At 41.8% G+C, this 17,931-nt stretch overlaps 1 protein-coding gene across 2 annotated transcripts in view; it reads right to left on the reverse strand.

Annotated features, from left to right (window-relative positions):
* Positions 1-17,931, reverse strand: part of Slc4a4 (solute carrier family 4 member 4) — a 321,804-nt gene that overhangs the window by 253,425 nt on the left and 50,448 nt on the right. For both annotated transcript variants that reach the window (XM_051198120.1, XM_051198119.1), the window contains exon 3: positions 4,168-4,347. In XM_051198120.1, coding sequence (XP_051054077.1) covers positions 4,168-4,347 — 180 coding nt within the window. The remainder of the gene's footprint in view (positions 1-4,167; positions 4,348-17,931) is intronic.

Consider the following 17,931-nt stretch of genomic DNA (forward strand, 5'->3'; position numbering starts at 1 on the left):
GCGCGCGCACACACACACACACACACACACACACACACACACACACACACTACTTTTCTCCCCCAGTATCCCCAGCTGGGACACCGGTTCTGACACCACCCTGGGAACAGAAGTCATGTAAAGACACAGGGCTGCAGAGCTCAGGGGGGCGGGATTTGAAACTTCATCCTTATAGCTCCAAGCATGTAAGGATCAAACACATACCAACTTTTTAGAAACCCTCTCTTGATGCCAGAAGTGATGGAAGGAAGAGAGAAAATGCATCTCTATTCTAAGCTAAATGAACTTGTTAATTATGACATCTTCCCAGTATGCCTAAATACTGGAAAAAATTTGGCTGATTCACTTTAAAACTGATTTTGAATGTTCCATTCTGGGCTTCTTGACAGTGGCTTTCTAAGCAGAGTTTCCTGACTTCTGTGTGCAGTGATGAACATCCATAAGTATATATGATGGATGGATGTACCCTGTGGATCAATTTCTTCCCATCACTTATAACCAACAGGCAAAACTACACACTTAGGAGTCATCTACCCAGAACAAAACACCATTTTGGAAATAGCTGAACTCATGAGGCATTTTCCAAAGTAAAACAAATAGAAGTCAGGGTGAAATTTTACATGGAAGGAGGCAAGACAGAGAGATGATGTGTTAGGACAGCCTGGATTTTCACTTAGAAGATGGGAGAGACTTAGAACACTAACAGTAATGCTTGTGTTCTCCCTAGTTAATAACCCACTCATTTCAGTATTCCTCAGTAAGCACGTATTAAATATTCTGTGGATCTGACACAGCTCTAGGAAGTCACAGGAAATGAACAAGACACACTGCACCCTTGCTTGCACTTACAGAACTTACACTCTAGCATTCACTCAAAACAAAATTATATGCTGAAGAACTAGTTATTTGAAACCCATATCATGAAGGAAACAAACAGAGGTGGAAGAGAGGGAAAAAGCCAACAGAGATAAGAACGGTGTGCCCATTCCAGGAAGCTGGGATTGCACCTGCAAAGGCTCTGGAGTCCAAAGCAGCTTGGAAGCAAGGAACTGTACCATCAGCATGATTAAAATGAAGTGGGTAAGGAGAGAATAGCACAGTGCAGGACTGGAAGGATGCTGTGTGCCAGATGCACAGTACGGACTCTGTTGTAAGGTGAACGGGAAACCATCAGCACAGGAGTGACATGTCCCAGCGCGTACTTCACCATTACCAATGCCACACTGACTGGAGAAAGACTTCCAAAGCAAAGCCAACCAGAGCAGCCACGCAGAAAAATGGACAGAGTCAGACAGAGTTTGGGTGTACAGTCAACAGAAGGCACTGCAGAACCACCCATGGAGGTAAAGGCAGAGAAACTCAGAGATGATTTTCTCCAAGGTACTATCTACCTGTGAGTTGCTTGGGTTTTTTTTTTTTTTTTTTTCCTCAAAAGATAAAATTTCTGCATGATTCTCAAGCAGCACACTAGCATCTTGTCTTCAGGATGTGACAGGTATACAGATGCAAGGAACTCAGAAGGCCTAGATGCAAAACACAGCTACCCATGAAAGACAATGATGGAACAAGAGACAGGCATCCCATAGGGGCATTTTCTCATAAAAATGCTGACACATCAGTGCCAGCCTTTCTGTATTTGGATGCACCCATGCTGAAGCAGAGAAACTGATGACCCGTGCATCAAATTGGATGACCAGAGCCAAAAGTATCATGACAAGCATGTAAAGAAGAGGTTAATAATGCCTTTGACTAAGCTATGATTCATTTGGTGTTGATATGCATGCGATCCTCAACTCAGTCCATAGTGTCACATGAACCAGGGCTGGCCTGGAAGCCCAGCTCCTCAGGACATAGGGACAGAATGATCAGAAGTTCATCTTTGGCTAAAAAGCAAACAAGCTCAAAGCCAACTTGGGCTGCAAGGGAACCTACACCCATTGAACAATTGGTCCACAGCATTGTTTACAATATTTCCAAAACCTAGCTTAAGACACAAAACAGTGTGCCTAGGGACAGACCTCTGAAGATTCACCCTCAGAACAAACTATATCACTCATTTTGAATGCCATATTCAAACCGCTCTCTCAAATGCCACAGAGAGCAACAACATTCCATGACTATCACACATTCAACTAAACCTTTCTGAGCTACCCATTCCTAATTATCTGAGTATTACTAGCACTATTTGTATTGCCTTTCCAAAAAGTTGGTACATCATTATCAACTCTAAATTATCCCTTGGCACTTTTGTTTAGAGTGTTTCTCTGTCTGTCTGTCTGTCTCTGTCTCTCTCTCTCTGTCTCTGTCTCTGTGTGTGTGTGTGTGTGTGTCTCACACTCTCCACTCTCTCTTTGTTTCTCTCCCTTTTGTATTTTCTTTATCTTATGTTACATGCCAATCACAGTTTTGCGTCCCTCCTCTCCTCCCATTCCCTCCCCCCCACCTCCCTTCACGGCCCCATCTACTCCTCCTCCATCTCCATTCAGAAAGGGGCAGGCCTCCCATGGGAGTCAACAAAGCATGGCACATCGAGTTGTGCTCGCTCTCTCTCTCTCTCTCTCTATCTATCTATCTATCTATCTCTTAATATAGACAGTGACACACTCTTGTTATTAGCTAAAGAATAAGAGATGTCTTCAAAAGAGGGAGAAAAGAGAAGGGCAAGGGACAGAGAAAGAGGGAAGGGAGGGGGGCAAAGAAGAAGAGGGAAGAGAAAAGGAACGGAGTGGGTGGGGGAGAGGGAATCTCACACGTGCTCAGTAGCAGCCCTCTTTGATGCTGGCTGGTGTCATGCCAAAGTAGACAGTAAACAGAGAGAAACAGACAGTAAAAACAGAGAAACTATTTGGAGTGGGATATTATCTTTTTCTCCAAGCTGCTAGTCATAACCCTCTTTAAATGCATTTTGAGGATTTGGCTTAAAATAGATACTATTATTTTAGGTGATATATCATGAAGAATCCCTTTAGAAAAAGTTTCCCTGACATTCCAATGAAAATAACACAGCTTTAGTCACCTGCCCTCTGTTCCCTCCTACATCTCAGACTCACTCAACTCCCTTTTTGGATTAGAAGTCCACTTCCAAATTCTTCAACACTTAATATTAACTCAGTGGTTCATCTGTGTCACTCCTCTTAAGAGTGGGACTTGTCTAGCTTCCTAAGCCACCTGCTTTGTTCCAGTGCTGAGGCTATAAAAGATTAACACCACCACCCTTCACACCCTTCTTAATTTAATGCTGTAAATTCACTTCTCAGCACCCGTGAGCTGTTCATTCTACTTTGACCTGTCATCACCTGCAATGACTGAACTTGATCTTTATCTGTGCCACCCATAATGCATTTTATTGCAGGATATGGGTTTCTGCAAGAGATGAAGAATGCACAAAGCCCTGCCAGCAGGAAAGCTGCCACTAAGCCAGTCTTCTTCGGGAATCTTCCACAACTGGCGCTCATTTCCCCTGTACAGATTCATTCCCTTTCCAGATATAAGGCTCCCCGTTTATCAAAGAGGTTCCACACTCAACAAACATAGCACAGCATAAACATACGCCTAAACCCACAACCTACTTGTCACTTGAGTCCAAGGGTGTTCTTTGATCTCCTGCTACTCCGTCTTAACATTTTATACAATGCATAAAATCTACGATGTTCGACCTTTGAAAACCGTGTCACAACATTCCTCTCTGCACTATGCAATGCCTCTCTGATACTCCTTTTTAAATCATTGACCTGGCCCACAATCCAGTTAACTGTCACCTGTGACTGTGACATTTGGAAAATGAGCATATACACACATGCACTCTCATCTTCACCTAGTGCCTCAACAGAACCTATATCTAAGCAGAATCCAACCCAAAGAACCTCTAACTGATGATTGCTGTAGTTAACTACTGCATCATCCTTGAAACTCTGCCCTAACTCACTTGTCCAGATGTACAAGTGCCATTTGTGACTACACTTGCTCACATCTCTCCTCCATCAACTCAGAGTCTTGCACATGAGCTCTCAGATCAACTTGTTGGCTCCAGGAGCATGGCTACAGGCATCACTGGTTAAACAGACCACCCCAGGATTCCTGATGCCCTCTACATTGGCCATGAGATTCTGGGAAGCATCTTGCTGAGGGTTAATGAGCCAGAGAATGGGGCTGAGACAGAATACTCACTGAGCGGCTTGAGGATGCTGCTGCTGGACTCATCGGCATTTTCCACATCAGATTTGTCTGAGTAGTTCTCAGAGATTCTTTCCTTTTCCTTCTTTTCCTTATGCCCTGCCTTTCTCTTGTGACGTCTCCTTCTCCGGTAGCTCTTGGGCACATGGACCCCGATGTAGATGGTGTGGTGGCCTATGGAAAAGTAGACAAGTCAACAGTCATTTCAACTCATGATATCTCTACATTAAATCACAAAAGAACCACATGCCAGCTATGTCTATGAGCATGGTGTCATCACTCAGTATTTGGTTAACTCAAAGAACTGAATTCTTGAAACATAGAATTCCTTTTCAAATTTCACTCGGCTATGGTATAATTCCACCCAGTGGCTGGTGTTTGGTTCTTGCCCACAGGCATAGGGTATATAGGCCATAGGTTTAAGAAAATCAAAGAATATTAAACTAGAAACCGAGAATTATTGATTCTCTTCACATATCTGCCATCTGGTATCTATGTCACCTTATCTGAACTTCTTTTGTTTGGTTGGTTTGTGGTTTTGTTTATTGAGACGGGGTCCCATGTAGCCTTGGCTGACCTTAACTTGATAAGGAACAGAGGATGACCTTGAACTTCTGGACCTACTGCCTCCATCTCCCAAATTCTGGGATTTCAGGTGTGCACCATCATGCCCAGTTTATTCTCTGCTAGAATCCAGGCTTTGCATATGCTTGACAAATACCCTGCCAATGAGCTAAATTACTGGCCCCTTAACTCTTGCAGCCTCAGCCTCATCCTTTTATACCAAGAGGGGCTTACATTGGGTAACCCCTAGAGGTCTGCTCTGCCCTAGTTTCTCATGACCTGTGGTTATGTTGACTAGAATGAAGAGAAAGAAGCTGCTGAGTTGCAAAAATAAAGATCAAAAAAGTTCAAGAAGTCATTCTACTGGGGATAAGGTTTTACACAGTAACTTTTTCTATTTTTTCATCCAATCAGCAGCAGAACAGAGACTGAGAACTGGGACAAACTGAGAAAAATAAGCCATACTTAGAGAGAAGATTTTAGAAGAGCTCAAATGTTCACACTAGGAAACGCTAAAACGAATGTCAGCCAGTGCCGTTCTCATTCTCTTTTTTTTTTTTTTTTTTTTTCCTTCATTTCCAGAAGTTTCTAAAAACTGGTTGTTGGGATGGTAAAAATAAGACTCACCCCAGCAAAAACTGCCCTGAAGAGAAGGGCACGAGAAAAACAGACCTGACTGCTTCCAGGCCTCCAGAGGGAAGGTACTTCCACACTGACGAGCAGTATCATCTTCCCAAATCTGATAAGATGGAAAAGGAACTTAAAGTTCCACATCTCTGTTTTTTAATTGAAAAACTTTTGACTTTCACTTCATGTATAATAACTTTTGAGTGTGGGAACCACCATTCCAGAAGCAATTTGAACACTCTTTTTATTGCAAATTAGATTAGGTTACTCATCTAAGTGTCTCATTTCCCATTTCTGGAATTATTCTTTCATGGTACTTCACAGTTCCAGAGATAATATCACATACCACCATGTAACTCAGCTCCTGAGATCAATGGCTGTGAACTACTTTCCATGGAACTCACCAGACACCCCTAAAAACACCATAATTCATGAGATTTTCTTTTAGCTGACAGCTTAAATGAATCATGCACTGCTTCAAGAAAAAGACTCCAACTATGGGAAAAAGAACTCTCGGGGGTCGTATGTCACAGAAAACTCCTGATGCTTGAAAAAAAGCATCTTCACCCACAGCAGAACTCCTCCCCACAACATGCAAAAACAGCAACTTGTTACTACAAGGCACAATGAACAACCTCCCCACAGAACGCGTGCCAATGAGAAATCTATCATGTCTAACCATTTGCAAGTGAATTGTTCTCATGGGAAAGCTATATTATACTAGGAAATAGGAAATGTCTTAGAAACAATGGGAATTAAGAAACAGTGTCAATTGTTTCCTGTGTTTCCCTTACTAAGGGAGTCCCTGTAGGTTTATCTCAAGTCTCAACAATACAAGATAAGCCATACGGAAATGCCTCACATCACACCACACACACACACACACACACACACACACACATGCATACACCACACACACACTACCCACACTTGCATGCACACACATTACACACACATACACACATCACACACACATACACACCACACATACACATGCATGCACACACACTACACACACACACCATACACATGCACACACCACACACACATGCACACAGACATATGACACACACACCTCACACACTACACATAAATACATACCACACACACATGCAAGCACACACACCACACACACACATACACTACATACACATACCACACACATACCACACACACACACACACACACACACTACACACACAGAGAGGAGTTCAAAATTCTAAAATGTCACAGTAAATGTATTCTGCACATTATTAAATAATAGTCACAAAAAATGGTAATTAAGGTATGTTAGCCATGCCAAAATGATGCAATAAGATTTACTATAGGAACTCAAGTGTGTGTAGTATATTTGATCAAATCATTTAAAAGATAAGACTATATGGGCTGACAGGATTTAACAGTAAGATTTCCGACTATAAAGTATTGTTTTCAGACTAATGAAAAAGTTACAGTGCTTCAGACTGACAGCCTTCAAGCTCTGCAGAGAGATATACGTTTGTTTGAGAACCTACTTAGATTTATCATGACCATAAACATGAAACCATTCTTCTTGTTTGGTGACTGCAGCACTGTCCCTGTGGCACATCCAGCCTGCATCCCTCAATCCTCCCTACCCTTCTCTGCTCTGCTCATGGGTAAGGAAGCCTTCAGATCTGATGCTGCATTTCAGAGTCCTGCAGCATCCCTCTGACCAAGAGGAAATGGGGGTTCCTTTAGCAACACCATAAACATCAGGCATTTTTATTAGTTTATCAAGGTGTAATTTGCAAACTGTAAAACTCACTCTTCTTAAGACTATAATTCCATGATTTTATGTAGAGTTGCACAAACATTGCCATCATCCAATTTTAGAACCATTCTACCAATCTACAGAGATCTCTCAGGGTCATCTGCAGCCACACTCAGTTCCCTATACCACTACATACACCCACTCTTCAGCATTCTGTAAACTCTTGACACTAGCATCTATGCATCCATGATCCTCTTGTATTCACATGGTATGAACCTTGTGAGGATCCTTACATGGTAAAATAGAATATTCCCAGGGAGGAAGATGCTGCCTCCCAAGAAATGCCCAAGGAATCAAGCCCCTAAACTGAGCTCAGCATTCTCCTACTCCTACTCCTCTTCCTCCTCCCACATCTTACAGAAACCTAAATCTTCCCCTTTGCTCTTGTGTTTACATAAAGAAAAGAAATGTGACTCTGGTTAAGGAGCATCAATGGGATCTTGGAGACAGTGCTTGCTACTTCATTGATTATTTATAGTCTCTCTTTACTTGAACATCACTGCCCACGAAAGGAAGCAAACAAGAGAGTCTTGCGTTGAAGGACCTGGTGAGATGGACATGCTTTCACACAAGGAAGATCAAATATTTAATAAACTATATTGCCAAATCCCCAAAACTAGTATGAGCTGAGATAGAAGTGTTCTCACTGCCCCCACAAAACTCCTGTCTGCATGATGAACAGAAATGGAATTATTGCTAGAAAGTCTATTGTTTGTGAGAACATTAAAGGTGGATATCGGTATTTATTTTCATTAAAATATCTTTATATGTCTCAGAGATATGTCATGACGATTGACGTAAGCTCTTAGGGAAGCTACAAAGGTGGAGGGTGTAGCTATTGTTCTACATGTAAAAAAGAAAAGGAGGAACTTGTCAGAGAAGCTTTCCAATCCAAGAGTCTACAAAATAGTACAATTCTTGAAAAAAAAAAAACACAGATCATTACTAATTTGTTATAAGAAAATTTTGAGGCTCTGAAAACTTCGCTGCCACCAATTTTATAAAAATTGCTTCAAAGAATGATGGGGAAATAAAGGATAAAACTTTTAAATTTTGTTTTCATTTTAATGTAAAGCCTTAATTCAGAAAGGTACAATTATTAAATATATTAAAACCAAGCATGCATTTATTATTTTAGTCAGATCAATAAAGTAAAAACCCTGGTGCCTACATTTGACAGTGTTCCTTTAGGTGGATAGTCATAGGGCATCGTGTCTACAATCTGCCAGGAGCCTCAGCATCATGTGTTCAAATAAATACCCTACATGCCTCTCTCTGACAGATGGTGGGAGTTCCCAGCACATTCCAAGTGTCTCGGGAATACTTCACAATCCACTCTACAGCCAGGACTTCTGGGAAGAAAACACAGCTCTGCTGGCTACCTCTAAATGTCAAAATTGTCACTACAGGTCTTGTTTCTTCCCATCTTTACCTGTTCTACCCTAGTTACAAACAGGAAGCACTGTATGGCAGTCACCCCCAGGTCTCCCAATTCCTGAGAAATGGCTTGCCTAACTGTAAACTTCTGATGATTGCTACAATGCTTTCAGGGCAGACAATCAACCCTTACACTTAGTAACTCTGTAGCCATTCAAGTTAAGATGGCTTTCACAGATACTACTTTGCTAGGATGATTCAGAAGTTGGAAGAATCAAACAATCTCTCAAGCCAGAAATTAAAAATTCACCAGCCAAATTTAAATTTCTATGGATGACTTGACAGTTAACAACCTATATGTCCCTATGCAGCATGGGAGGATTAGCTCCTGCCTGGGAAATGTGGTTCAGTGTATTATGTACAGATGTAACAAACATCTGCCAAACCCTTTTAGCATGTTCATCACTGCTGTACATTTCTCTGGCACTTTATGTGACCCTGCTACTAATCTCAGATACAGGTGAAGAAACCAAGTTTGAGGAATCAGCAAGGCTGAAACCAATAAGCAAATGTCCTCTTCAGGAAATCCCACACAAGTATTTCCCAGGCATCAGTGTCAGCATGAGGTGAGTGCTAGCTTTGATAGGATTTCTAAAAATATTCCTTCACAGTGTTGAGAAGGTGCCTTGCTGGGTATGGCATGGCTACATGCGCCTATAACCACCCACTAAGGGGTAGCAGGACCAACGGAAACAGGATCGTGGTGACTGCTGGTCAGCCAGCCTAGCTCAAAACTGGCAAACCCCAGGTTCAGAACATGCCCTGTCTCAAGGAGATAAGGTAGAAAGAAATACAGCTAGACAGCAAATCCCACCCTCTGGCCTCAGTGTGCACACACACACACACACACACACACACACACACCACATATACACACGAGTGTGAGCATGCACCACATACACACACATACACAAACACACTGCACACCACATACACAAAAGTAAAACACAAAAGTATCCTCTAAATCACATGACTATGTAAATCACATTGCTGATGTTGTTGATGTTAAGAAAGGCAAGAAACAACCTATCAGGCCACCTTGTGGTGGGTACAGCACTTCAAAGCATGCATGTGCTAAAATGTCCTCCCTCTTCCACACTCTCAAGTGTTGTTTTCACCTCAACCTGAGCTATTTTGGAAGGAGGCAGCATAAATGGTTTGGAACTTGAGGTTTCAGTACTGTGAACGAGCTAAGGGATCCCCAAAGGGCAGATAAAATCCTCTCCAGTAAAGTAGCTTGTCCTACCTGCAGTCATCCCTCCAGCCTCCCACACATGTCCCTAATTAAACATGGAGAGAAGCTCCAGCTGCAGGTCTCAATCTCCAGTGCTGATCTTTCCACAATTAACCAAATTTCTATTCTCTCCAATTGGAAGCAAAGACTCCACAACCCAAACACTTTACAGCCTTCTTTCAGAACGAATCGGCAACAGTCCCAAAATATAAGTCCTTATCTTACATAACCTGGTTTATGTCAAGATGCTGAGAACAAATTGTTGCTATCGCCTAGAGGAATGTAAAGAAGTGACATGGAGATTTACTATTTTTTTATCTTTAAAGAAAAGCGTAGGAGAGGAGGCAAGGCTGCTGAGTGAGCGCTCAATTACAAATGGAGGCCTGGCAAGGTTTTTACAGATAAACACAAAGCCTCAACTGGCAGGGTTTCCTTAGGAGAGTTTAAGAGTCGTGATATCAAGTCCAGGTACCACGGAGATGAACGTTTGGCACTTGATATAATAAGATGACCAGAAGGTACGATCCAAAATATTTCACAAATTAAGACAAATAAATTGTTGGTTTAGTCTACATGAGTCCAAAAGAATGTCCATAGTCAGCTCTAATAAGATGTAAGCAAAGTAACATTTCTAATTTACTAGGCATAAATATAAGCTCAGGAAAGGTTTCTATTTTTCAGAAGCCATGATATAATTTTGCAGTTCCCAGGGGGTAAGCCAGCCCTTTATGTTTGAATGCGGGTCCAGACTTCAAACACATATGACTTCTTAGGACAAGGGTGATTTCTATTTTTATATTTTGGATAGGGAAAATGTTGTACATTGAAAAATAATGCAAATGTTCATTAACAGATAATTACATATATAGTTATATATATAGATTATTTATAGATAATTGAATACTGGGTACTTTATTTTAATATCAACACCAACAATTACACTGAGAATTAAGCATACAAGAAAATACATAGAAAATTAATTGGTTTTAGTTTTGGTTTTTGAGAGAGTGGGTCTGGAGAGATTGCTCAATAGTTTAAAAGCATTTGTTGTGCAAGGACCAAGGTTTATCTCCCCAGAACCCAGGTAGATGCCAGAAGAATAAGGACAGGGTCTACAATCCCAGCACTCCTGCAGGAAGATGGGAGACAGAAACAAGAAGATTCCCCAGAAGCTCACAGGCCAGGTAGCTGGCATAAATGACAAAAATAGTAGAGACCCTATCTCAGGCAAAGAAGAAGGCACCACCACACGCACGTGCTTACACGCTTATTCTCTCTCTCTCTCTTTCTCTCTCTCTCTCTCTTTCTCTCTCTCTCTCTCTCTCTCTAACAAAAAAAAGGGGGGGAGATCTTTCTTGACCTGAACTGATGGGGGCTGATAGGGGATGTCCTTCCGTATATATGTTTCTCTTATTGAGGAATTCTGGGGAAGGTAGGCAGAGAGGCACCAGCAGAGCCACTATGTAGACCACAAAGTAGTAAGAGGTCCGGACCCTTCTCTAGTGTAAGATAAGGCCATGTAGAAATTATAGATTAGAAATTACAGATTAGAATTACAGATTAGAAATTATAGGTTAATGATTATAATAATTAAGACAGAGATAGCCAATAAGAATGCCAAGTCACCAGCCAACAGTTTATAATTAATATAAGTCTTTGTGTGTTCATTTGGGGCTGAAAGAGCTGAGGGACCAGGCTAGAAAAAAATCTCCAGAAACACTGAAGTTTGAACTGCATGGGATTCCCAGAAGTCTTAAGGTCTCCAGAGATCCCCAAACAGGACTAATAAAGAATCTCAACTTGTCATTGCTGTGTTTATTGAGAGCAGAATTGTCAGTATTCAGTGGTGATGACAGTAATGGTAGTGATGTTGATGGTGATGATGATGGTGGTGGTGATGATTATGATGATGATGACAATCTGTGCACAAGAACAGCTATGAAGACAATTTAAAAAGAAGCAAGCTTATGTTTCTCAGCTAGATGTCAATCCCTTAGCTCAGAAAAACTTTGCATTTGCCTCCAACTGCCCATGTTAGCCAACAGCTGTAGCTTGTCTTAAAGACCAGAACACAGGCCACACACTAATGTCTAGTTTCCATAATGACCTCCATTACTGACAGCTGATAATAGAGGTAAACGTGAATTAGCAAGTATTCCTCCATGCACCTCTTTCGTTTTCAGTAGGCATAGATTATTTTTAAATATCTATGCTAAAAAGGCAAGAATTCCCTTGTAAAGGTATTTTAGGAGGCTCACCCTAATGAGCAAGCAAAAGTTGAGTTCAGTTCAACCTACAAAATCTGCAGTTCCTAAAGTGCTTCAAGTCGGGAACGGCTGATTCTCCACAGTAATTTTAATGCTGACCTAGCAAACAATTTTCTATCCTTATCTACAAATAAAAAAGTATCAATCTCACAGAAATCTAGATGAAACTTTCACAAGCAATCTTAATGAACAACTGCCTCCTGCTGTATCTAGTACACAAAGTTATTCCAAAAGTGGATGGTATTTCCCCCTTTCCCTTTCCAAAGGGGAGAAACCAGAGCTATAGTTTTCCTTATCTCCAGCCACCTGGAGCCCTGATAACAACATGTGAACTCCTTCTGTTCTCACTCATAGCAGGGCAGAAGAGGCTACTTAAACTTAGTCTTAACTTCTCCCTTCACTGGCTCTCTAAAACCATTGAACAGAATATACTGGGTCAACAGAGGCAATGCCCTCCATAACTCTATCCTCCCTCACCCTGGCCAGAAGCAAGTGCTTGGCAACCTTCCCCCTGCTCTGGGCACAGCTTCCCCAGTGTTCTCACAATTGAGTGCCAACCCCCCAGGAACCAGGTCTGCCAGGCCTTTCACTTCACTGAGGAGAGTTGAATAGCCTCAAAAGATCAAGGCAGGCTGGCACTGGCCAGTCAGAGTCCCTCCACTCATCCTGACAGCCAATAGCCCCAGAATGTTAACGTGCAGTACATATGTGGGTGGACAAAATCTCCCTGCAAGCCAAAGACAGAGAGCTAACAGCTTTTTATTTCTCTTGTGGTCACCATGTACACAACTGGATGGGAAGTAGAGCTGGAAGACACAGAACAATAGCTAATCCAACAGTCATTGATAATTGGATTTGCAACTGCAGCCAGAGAGGCAGCCAGAGAGACACATAAATGCACACATTCATATCCTCATCCCAAATACATTGTCCCTCCCCGACCCTGTTGTGGGTTTTCTGCCTGCAGGGGCTTAACCTTGGCTGGGCAATAGGAAGACTAGTCTTTGGTTGCTATAGACAGATAATCCACCATATAGTCAATGTATTCCTGCCTAATCACAAATGAAATAGCTCACATTGTTTCCATGATTCTCTTCCCCAGCATTCTGTATGTGGGTAAATGAGATGCAACGAATGCCACAGGACTACAGCAATTCCAGCAACTAGAGAAAATGCCACAAGAGGCACGTTAGCCAGGTGAAGACCAACCCCCAAATCTCTATGATTATGCTTTTCCACAGGCAACCAAAAAGGAAAGCTACCCTCTGCATGAGCAGCTCAGCCACAATCATCCACTGAAATACAGGGACCACACACATTACTAGTTTGTGTCTTCATTTCCAGTGAGCCCACTAAAACTGAAGTCAGTTGATGCTCCGAGACAGGCACTATTCTTGGTTCCCCAGGTTACAGAAGCACCCCTTTCTGTTTCCCATCACTATGTTATCTGCCCATCATCTCTCCTCCCATCTAAAAATATTTATAAAACACACCTTTTAAAAAATGATGATGAGCCCGTTCAAATTAGCAGTTACCTAAGGAAAAGAGGCTTGGTGCATCTCTGGCAATGCTTCAGTCTTACGGTTACAGAATGACAAATTTAGATCCACAGTCCTCGGTTCCAGAAGCTGCCCCAGAATATTAAAGTGTTCTGAATGGAATGTGTGTCCTACTATCACAAGGGTCAGTCACGGGGTGAGGCCACCCAACACGATGAAGTCTTTCCCATTCATCTGTCTAAAAGCCTTCCCGACACTTCATTCTCCCTGCAGTTACCGCTTCTTATTCTCCAAGAGGCTTCTTCTCTTCTCATTCATCTCCGGTCTACACTCCTCTCCCCTCCGAAAGAAAGAAGCACAGCATCCCTCTGGAATGGGCACTGCCTGGGAAAGGCACTCCCCTGGCTATTCCAATGCCTGGAGCAAAGCCCTTCTTCCACTTATTCCAGGCTCATCTAGCCATCTGTAAGCTGAGAACATGAAGCTGGGTCTTTTGTAAGATCCCTCCCAGTCCTATAAATTCTATAAAATTCCAAACATTTAAGAGACAAGTACAACTAAACACACAGAGAGAAGGCTGACAGCTCCCCACCAATACCTTAGTGTGATGGTTCTCAATCTTCCTAATGCTACAACCCTTTAATACAGTTCCTCATGTTGGAGTGACCCCCAACCATAAAATTATTTTCATTACTATGTCCTACATGTAATTTTACCACTGTTGTGGATTGTAATGCAAATATCCGCTATGCAAATCCCAAGGGTTTTGCACTACCCACAGGTTGAGAATCACTGCCTGAGGGTCTCTTGCCACCTTTTCATGGTGAAACTCCAATCTACTCATGCCCCACATTGCTAAGAAAGGGTTCCAATATTACCTCTTTTTTACCATATCCAGGGCTTTCCATTCAACCTCATCATACCTGGCTCCTAGCAACTTTAAAGCCACTGGTCCTTGGCTCCCTGTGGAAACCTCTCTATCCCACCCTTCTTGGCTTTCCACTTCCTTCTATGTCTGCTCTTTTGTCTTGAATTAGTTCTCAGCACCCAGACGAGTCCTCTAGAACCACTCTGTTACCTTGGGGAGGGGCGTCATCATTCCCATGGTTTATGATAGTCCTAAGACTAGGACTTCCAGATTTCTATCTCCACCCCTGTTCTTCCTTCTTAGTTCCAGCTTACATGGCCAACTGCTTACATCACAGCTCTACATGGATAGCTCACAGGCACTGAGCCAATTCAAATGCTTGCTATCCTATCATAGCTACCTCTTACCTCAGTTTTAGTTATCATAAGAAATGACAAAAGAGGCTGTCGTTGGTGGCATGCACCTTTAATCCCAGCACTGGGGAGGCAGAAGCAGGCAAACCTCTGGGTTGGAGGCCAGCCTGGTCTACAGAGCTAGTTTCAGGACAGGCTCCAAAGCTACAGAGAAACTCTGTCTCAAAAAAAAAAAAAAAAAAAAAAAAAAAAAAGCAAAAAGAGAAGGAAGAAAGAAAAAAAAAAGAAGAAAAAGAAAAAAGAAAGAAAAAGGAAATGGCAAATGACTGCCCAAGCTGCTCATACCAAAAATCCTGTATAGCAATCACACATCTATTCCTCCATTGATCTGTAAATCCTGGGTATTTAAGCTATACCTCTCCAACTCTTCTGAACCCAGGTTGGCTAACACAAAAACCAAGTGGCTCAAACTCTCCACTTTTATTACCTCCCTCCTGAGAAGTTCTCTCCATCCAGCAGCCAAAAAGAACCTTTCTCACAAAATGTCACGTGTCATTTCCTTCCTTAAAACCCTTTACACAAGATTCCAGCATGTTCAACAAAATTCTAAATCTTCCGCAGAATAAAAGGTCACAAAAATAGGCTTGGTGGGTCACACCTATAATCCCAGCATTCAAAAGGCTGAGGTAGGAAGATTATCGTGAGTTTGGGTCTAGCCTATGCTACATAATTCCAGTCCATCCTAGGCTACAGTGTAAGACTCTGTCTTCAACAACTACATAAGAGTTGGGGAGATGCCTCAGTGGCTGCACTTGCTGTGTAAACATGAAGACCTAAGCTCCAATCCCCACCTCTCTTGTTAAAGCCAGACAAGGCAATCCTAACACTGGGAGCAACAGGGACAGAGACAGACAGACCCCCAGAGATCCCAAGCCAGCCAGACCAGCCAAATAGGTGAACTCCATATTGAGAGACCCTGCCTCAAAAAATAAGCAACAGAGGAAAGTGATTAACCTTGGACTCTATCCTTCACACACACACACACACACACACGTGCACACACATGTATGCTTCAGCACACACATGTACATATATATGAATATGCCCGTACCATAAATGCTACAAACTTTCTGGGTCTCACCTACTTCAGGCCACTGAAGGATGTGAATGGTCCCATCACTGATTGGACATACTAACCTACTTTCTGTTTCTCCCAAGATGCCCTCCTCATCTTCCATTCCTAGTCTACAGACATGTCTGCCCCAGATTCACCTCTATCCCTTTTATCCTTCCTCTTTCTGATTCCTTACTATCCCTTGGGTCTCAATATTACTCCACTTAAAGATAGATATATTCCCTGGATTCTCACATAAACTCAAATATGGTATAGTCTCTAACTTACTATATTAATAAATTTGTGCTCTTGAGTAATGTCTACTTCATTTGGCTGAACAGAAAATGTCCTAGGTGTAATATGTTTTCACATCCAAGGGTACTAAGGTTATAGACACAACTAGTCTTGTCATTTTACTAGACTGAAATGGTGGAAGTACTACCCTTCAGTTATACCTAAGTAAGGGTAGTTACTATGGATATTAGTCAACTAACTTGCTGAGTATTAGATATCAGTATTTCAACTTCAGTCTGGGAGTGCTCTGTAATCATAGCAACCACTAGCAAGATCACAATAAATTTCACACCAGGATTACATCTGCAGGAGATAATACTTTAAAATTATAAGGTACATCATCAAGATTTCAGATGTCATTCCTTATATTTTTAGCACACCTGAGGGACAGGGTTATAAATGATATGTCTTTATATATTTTTTTAAAAAGTGTCTGCAGAAAGCTGGGATGAAACCCCATGGTAGAATGCTTGTCAAATATGGGTGAGGCAATGAGTACCACAATAACAGATAAACAACAGGAAAAAAATCATCAGAAATTGCAAATTAAGTAATTCATCATGGCTTACTACAAATAGCAAAGCATCTGGCAGGTATTAAGCAAGAATCCAGGAAGCACTGCTGGGAGGCGAACAAGGAAATCAGCTGTGAGCAGCTTTCTCGCGTCACCCAGAAAGATAGTGCACAGCCAGGACCAGAGACTCCTGGCACATCACATGTCCTCCACCCAGAGCAAATCAAAGCCAGCAAAAACCTAAACAATCAGATACTGATCGGATTTGCCAAACAAGTGTAGCCACTGGATCCAATTAAAGCCTTCACTAGACATCAAAGACACCCCCTTGATTCTGCAGTACAAATAGAATTTCTCACTGAAATTTTAATAATCAGCTGAGGACTTGGGTGATGACTTAAGCAACCTATAAACACATAATTCTAATCCTCTGCAAGATATATATTGGCTAATACTACTAAAATCTAACCCTTCTTATATATTCCCAGACTTTTCTGCCTAGTAAAAATTACTGAGTATTCAACCTTGAAAATATTCAGTAAAATAATATCTCGTGGAGTTCTTTCAAAGTCAACAGAGTCTAAAGGTGAACCCATTGTATACCTTGGGACTGTCTTCTAATTCCAACCCTGTGAAAGGTAAAAGCAATTACCAGACTTAAAAGCCTTCTCGTTATTCAGAGAAAGGAATTCTTTAAGTCACCTATACTGCTGACTCAATGGGTGTCACTCACCACCCTCACTGCTTTCACCTCTCATCCCACCTGGCAATCAGTGGTGTCGGGATGCAGTGTACAGAACCTCCTGTGAACCCATGTCATGGCAGGCCTCCGCCTCAGTCCTTTTGGAGTTAACAAAAGAGTAAAGTAAAATCGAAACAAAATCTTAGCAGCAAGCTTACCACTGATCTCAACTGAGCTTTATTCCCGATTTGCCTTGCTCACACTCATCCGGCAAAGTTTTCAATGCCCTCAAAATTAAAAATTTTGCAATGATTTAAAAACAGGGAAGTATTTAGCTCAGGCTAGATACATAGTACCTCTATGCTATTACATAAACTCATTCAGTGGGCACCTAAATTACATAATAGCCCATAGGACACAAAGTTACTCTAATCTGTGGGGGCAGGGAAAGATTTGTGAGTATTCATATGCTATACTCACATGTTCCACTCATGCATGCTCCTTAATGCCAGA

This window comes from Phodopus roborovskii, unplaced genomic scaffold (assembly GCF_943737965.1).
Source record: "Phodopus roborovskii unplaced genomic scaffold, PHOROB, whole genome shotgun sequence".
In the NCBI taxonomy this organism is placed as follows: domain Eukaryota; kingdom Metazoa; phylum Chordata; class Mammalia; order Rodentia; family Cricetidae; genus Phodopus; species Phodopus roborovskii.